The sequence below is a fragment of the Dreissena polymorpha genome, chromosome 1 (assembly GCF_020536995.1).
Source record: "Dreissena polymorpha isolate Duluth1 chromosome 1, UMN_Dpol_1.0, whole genome shotgun sequence".
Lineage (NCBI taxonomy): Eukaryota > Metazoa > Mollusca > Bivalvia > Myida > Dreissenidae > Dreissena > Dreissena polymorpha.
Genome location: NC_068355.1, coordinates 30,002,693 through 30,009,237, shown reverse-complemented (window position 1 = coordinate 30,009,237; position 6,545 = coordinate 30,002,693). Strand labels below are relative to the sequence as shown.

Here is a 6,545-nt window from a genome sequence, read left to right as displayed (position 1 = left end):
AGTCTCCGCTTTTATGGTATTTTTCGTTTAAAGAAAGTCTCTTCTTAGCGAGAATCCAGTTTGGGCGGAACATGTCGTCCCTGATAAGCCTGTGACTTATTAGATCTACCATAATTAACAAGCGTTGAAGCGAACACGTGTAAATATCGCTTGTCATTGATGTATGATATTAAATCGTTACGTATAACACACGAACTGTTTTATCAATACTTGTCATACATTCAAAAATGTGTGAATAGCATAACTTATACATCGATACCGCATTATTCGCATTTGTTCACACCAAAAATGTACGCTTAACAATTAAAACATTCACAGAAGACACACATGATGATTTTGGTACAAAATAAGTCGAATGAACAAAATTACATTCAATACGGAAGCACACTGGCTATTTTCTCCCACAAAATCTAAACACATGTGTAATTGTATAAATTCCTCCAGACCTCGACGTCAATAGATAGAACATTCGAATCAACGAAACGTATTTGTAACATCGTCACAACTAACGCATGCGTTTGTTCATTTCGTTGTCACAGACGAACAATTGATGCTTCGTCCATAGGGTATGCGAGCTTTTTCCGGATGCGACATCTGGATTCAAGCGCATTTTTTCGACGAGAGCCGGAAACCGCCAAATGTGATCACGAGATTACATGACGCTGCATCAATCCAGGAGGTCACTAGTTCTTTTATTGTCGGGACGTCGCCCGTTCCATACGCCGACGTTACGTTCTTCCGTCATTATAAACTCCTCGACGTCAATGCCGTAAAAAACTTCGATTTTGTCGAGGCTCATGCGCGAGGCGCCGTTGCTAGGCATGGTCTCCGTTGTTACGGCCGTCCGCGCATGCGCGCTGAGTGCCGCAGCGTCCAGTGGGCCTCCGAGGTAGTCCCGGGTGGCCAGCTCTAGGTTGCATTCCTCCGAGGTAGTCCCGGGTGGCCAGCTCTAGGTTGCATTCCTCCGAGGTAGTCCCGGGTGGCCAGCTCTAGGTTGCATTCCGGGAGAGCTGAAATGAAAACACAAACTCTTTGCTTACAGAATATACGTTATTTTATTAAGTCACTTTATACACCTTGCGAAATGTGTATTACTAAATTAAGTTTATTTGATCAGTTAGCTATTGCATGTTTCGGTGGGTTGTGTCTCATGAGTGGGTTGTGCGACAGTCCCGATGTCACAATCATAAACTATTGTATTTATTATATACATGTACCATATTATGGCCAAAAGCAACGTAACAAGCCATCAATCAAACAATGTATTAATAACTCGATACAAAAAGGAGAATGTTTTAGAACAGCGCAAACACATAGCGTCATTCAGTTATTCGATAGTTAAAACCAATGAATACGGAAAATGATTTATCATCGTCAAACAAACGGGAAACCTGTCTATTTTTTTTCTATACTTTATTTGCACCAATGTTTGAATGTGAGTATATGTTGATAACTAATTTATGCCAACACGTATCTATGGATATGGGCCGTGCTCTGTGAAAAAGGGGTTTAATGCATGTGCGTAAAGTGTCGTCTCAGATTAGCCTTTGCAGTCCGTACAGGCTTATCAGGGACGACACTTTCCGCTTTTATCACGTTTTTTTGTTTCACGAAAGTCTCTTCTTAGAAAAAATCAAATTTTAACGGAAGTTTCTTCCCTGGTTAGCATGTGCGGACTGCCCAGTCTAATCTGGGACCCACATACATAATCCCCATTTTCGCAGAGCGCGGCTCATATATAATGAACACCACAGCGTACCTGTGGATATGTTATTAACACAACTATGAATCTATAGATATGTTGCCAACATGTACCTATAGATATGCAAATAAGGACAACACCTACAAATGTTTATATGTAATTATTTCCAGCACGTACCTCGGATGTGATTCAGCAGATGAAAGGTCGGAATGACAGACTGCGGGTCCGACGTGTGCAATTTCACGAACAGTGTGTTCATCGCCATGTTGTATTTCTCCTCTGTCACATGACCGCGGATTATTTTCTGCACCCATCCCATCGTCCAAGAGGGCTCCGTCATGCGCTCAATAATACGCTCCGCCCACTCCGGCCTGAAAGTAGTCCGTCGTTTTTTTATTATAAATTCCCACATGGTCGACAAAACGACAAACATTCGAGGCATATTTTTTACTATTCCAACATATGAAATCCACGAAATTTCGTGTCCATGAAAAAGTTGTTTTTTTAACCACAAAATTTCTTTCCAACGAATGTAAATAATTAAACATGATTTAAAAAGACAGAGAACAAGCTTACCCATCATCGTCAATGAAGTATTGCAAACTGATGTTCGTCCGTGCGTCTCTCACTACGGTCGGGTACAGAGCGCAGTACATGGAGAACCCTGGAGAAAACAACAACAACAAATAACAAGTCCGGTCGGACTTTCGAGGTTTCAACAGTAGTAATATTACGGCGTTCAGCTCACTCTTTTCCTCGATTACCTGGTTTTCCAATGCTAAAATACTTAGTGATGCCAGTAAGGCTCGATTGGTCATTGTCGGCTCGGGCACTACTTACATATTCCCCGGGTATTCTTAAGTATACTTACATGAACCCCGGGTACGGTAAATATACTAAAAGGTTCCCCGGAAAATTAACGCTAAATCGGTCGTTCAGGGCTATTTTGTTGTACTTAATTATATTCACATTGTTGTCAATTTTCTGTTAAATGGCCTCTTTATAACCGAAACTCATACTCAAAAAGCATGTTGATGCAGTTTTTTTAAAGAGAAGTTTGTTTAAGATAATCGGTAGCGCGTTTTACGACATCGGATTTCGGGCGGGAATACAACTCGGGTACAGTCTATTATCGACCGGGTACGATTGAGTATATTTACCGTACCCGTATGTAAGTATACTTATGAGTACCCGGGTTACATGCAAGTAGTACCCGCGCCCACAATGACCAAGCTAGCGCCAGTAAGCGATAACTACCCTGCGTGAATCAGAGGCAGGAGCAGAACATTGAAAGGTAATCGACCACATAACTATTTATTGTGTATATTAAAATTTAATCGGTATATCGTTCTCCTGTGTTTTTTGCGAATTACACAAGCTATAATATAGAGAACTTAATAAATATTCAATGATCAAATCAGTGCAAAATAAAGTTAAATATTATGGTTATTTTTTACTTTTTAATTTATTTTTTCTTTAGACTCAAAATAAAATTGAGGGTCAACGATATCCGGCCTAAGGTTTGTGAATGACGTCATTTTTAAGTGCTTGGTCACTTCTTATATTTATATACAGATACTTCTTTGTTAATGACCAATGGCATAAAGCAATATTTACCCAATTTCTTCCAATGTACACTAGTGTACAGTTCAGTCAGCACATTTTCCAAGTTATTCTTTACGATCATACAGTAAAACTTGTACGGATCCTTTCCTTTTGAAATGGCCTCGCAAATGACTGCAACCGCCAGGCTGTGAATCGGAAATCCCCGTAAATCTTCGTCGGTTATTCGGGGATCTTTCGTCACTTCCGGAAAAAATACTTCGTGAACACTTGGGTGTAGTTTTATGCAGTTCAGCAACAGATCACGTGACTCTTGCGTCACTAAATTGACGCCATTTTTAAATGGCGTCAATCATTGCAAAACGTCTAAAGTCAATCCATTATGTTTTGGTTTGCTTGGTCCGTAAAATAGTTTGAAACCTTTATCTTCATTTCTCTTCTTAATAACTGGACGTTTTACTGTCTTAAAAGAGGACAGTCTTTGTACTTCAACATTCAACCTGTTTGTGCTTTTCTCAACTCTGGAGTTACTTGCTTTTGACACTTTTGTAACCTCAGACAATGAAGTTACTCGCAAATAAGTAGTCTTTACTTTCGTTTTCTTGAATGTCGTTGCATTATATCTTGAGAAAATTGTAGATGTCTGAAAGATAAGGAACGCTTATAGTAGTATTCCAACAATGTATTTGAAGAATGCGGATAAATATAATTTTATTCAATTTAATTGAACACAGCAATATATAGTAATAGAGTAAATTGTCCATGACATTGCGCTTTGAAAACAATTAGTTTACAAAAATATTTACTTTTATTATATTATCATTGGCAATATAACACTAAATAATGAACAATATATGCTATTAATATACCGTGCTGCCATTTCAAACATGTTGACATTATTTTTAATTTTCAAAGAGGCGTGCCTGACCCATGTGATATAATAAATGTGGGTCATATAGAATCTGTCGACATATTTCGCCTTCGTGCATCATGTGACGACGATATTAAACTAACATCTGTCGCAGTTATAGTACAATTGTTATTGCTATATATCCATAGTTGTGGTGAAGCTATATGCATCCTATTGTTAATTCGTTATTGTTTCTCATATTGCACTCGTAGTTCCGACATTCGTGCCGGAGGGTCTTATCATCAAATGCGTTAAGATAGCAGATATGCCCTTCTTCAAAGGGAGAACGTTGTTTGATATTGTCCGCAACATATAAAACCATTCTAAGAATTTGTGGAATGTGTCTAATTATAAATAGTTTTATTGCATTGTTGAGTGCCGGCATGAAAATATCTGACATAGCTGTTCATTCATTAAAAGAAACTTTTCACAGATTGTGGCCTGATTTTATGGTTGTCATTAAATGCTGCTTTTTTAATAAATAGCTTAAGTACAAACAAGAATAAAATTAAAGAAAGAACAAAGGTAACCCATAACTAGGCTCAAACCATTGACCCTTGGTGTAAAAGTCTAGCGCTTTAACCACTCGGCCATCCTTCCTAACATAGTCTTTGACGTAGTAAATACAACATACTAGTATAAGCAATCCTTGTTATATCACAATATCTAACGATATCAACAGAACTCTCCCAATTATTCAATCGTTTCGCATTTGTAACGCTTGATAATTTTCAGGTTTTTTTTTCATCGTCAAGAGATGCATATAAAGGATTTTTCAGATCACGGTAAATGTCAGTATTACTGTTTCCTCGCAAATATTATGACTACATCAAAAAAATGCAAATCTTATACATATTTTTTTAGTTTGTCGATTTACCAAAACGTGAAAAGGTCAATTTACAATAAATACATGCTCAATTTTTCAGACAGGAAATTAATGCATCTTTTTTTTTTTTATTACTTTCATGCATTACTTCATTGTTTGTTTAAAATAGATAAACGTATAGTTTTTTATTTATGTATTTAATTTATAATTCATTAATCGCTTATTATTTTAACAAAAGTACCTACGATCGCATAAATCCGAACTGTTTTTATTCCGCCCACAGCATTCAATTCTCAATATTGACCAAAGGTATCTATATATTGATTTTAAAATCCAAATTTCAACTATAAAAATCGCAATACATACCAGACAGCCATGATTTTGACTGCCTTTAAGTATTTCATCGAAGTTAAATTTCAAAATCACGCCATACATATCGTACTTATTCTATTCAAATCTTAATTGGTATTTCTATCGTAATTCTATCACGATTTTTCCATATTGAAGAACATTTTCCTATTATACCGAGCAAGTCCACCTTTCGTATGATAACAAACGCCTATTGAGCAAAAGAGAGCGCGAAAATTTGAAACAAACGCCCGGTTGAATGGAATCTAAAACTTAAAAAGTCAGTTTTAAGTGATCACCGAAATTGGAACAAACTTGTCCCATTATTATATTGTGTTGCACTACGCCACACTTATGTTATACGTGTACTGTAAACTCGTTTATATTGGTAAGCGTGAAATTTAGCATTTTTCATGGACATGTAACATCGTTTATTTCTGTTATGTGTGCTGTTTTTTCGGAGAAAATAAACATGAGGGAATCGCGTCGTTCATTTCCTATTTATTTTTAATAAATGCGTGGATGATCGGTCAACCTTCGGAACCAACGAAAATTAATACTTTACGAATACTAATGATTTTACGATATTTCATTGTTTTCTGAAAAGTGCAAAATGGCGACAGCATCAAAGTTGTGTGACTAATGCGTGACATTTCGATGTAAATACTATGACAGAACTGCCTAACGGAATAGGCGTAATTACGGAGCTGAAACATGCAGGCGTGTTCTCATAGTAGGTCAATTTATATAAGAAAGACCTATGTACAGAAAAAAGTAATATATACGTATATACTAGTGCTAAGACCATTGCGTTAACCAGCTCAAACAGGAAAGATAGTGTACGATCTATATACACACAGTATATTATCAGACAGTAAATATATTACACTCTCTGTGAAAACTGGGTTAAATGCAATTGCGTTAAGTTAGCCGCACATGCTAATCAGGGGCGACACATTCCGTCTTAACTGAATTTTCTCTTACAAGACACTTCCTTTACAAGAAAAATACTGTAAATGCATTAAGTGTCGTTCTGGATTAGCCTGTGAATTCCTACCTGGTCAATATTGGACGCGATTTTACGCATATGCATTAAGCCCCGTTTTCCCAATGCGCGATTTGTATGTTAGATTTATACTCGCTGTATTGTATCAGACAGTACATATAATTAGTTGCCTCAAACTCATCATAGTAAT

At 37.0% G+C, this 6,545-nt stretch overlaps 1 protein-coding gene across 2 annotated transcripts; it reads right to left on the bottom strand.

Annotated features, from left to right (window-relative positions):
- Positions 1-370: 370 nt before the first annotated feature.
- Positions 371-5,627, bottom strand: LOC127874862 (uncharacterized). 2 transcript variants are annotated; one of them, XM_052419527.1, is made up of 5 exons: positions 5,368-5,627; positions 3,320-3,908; positions 2,279-2,366; positions 1,880-2,073; positions 371-1,010 (listed from the first exon to the last, which is right to left on the bottom strand). In XM_052419527.1, exons 2-5 carry the CDS (start codon positions 3,387-3,389, stop codon positions 910-912), a joined length of 453 nt encoding a protein of 150 aa, XP_052275487.1. In that variant the 5' UTR covers positions 3,390-3,908; positions 5,368-5,627; the 3' UTR covers positions 371-909. The 2 variants fall into 2 exon arrangements, with proteins under 2 accessions (XP_052275487.1, XP_052275496.1); XM_052419536.1 differs by having other exon boundaries at positions 5,247-5,378.
- Between the last annotated feature and the right edge of the window lie 918 nt (positions 5,628-6,545).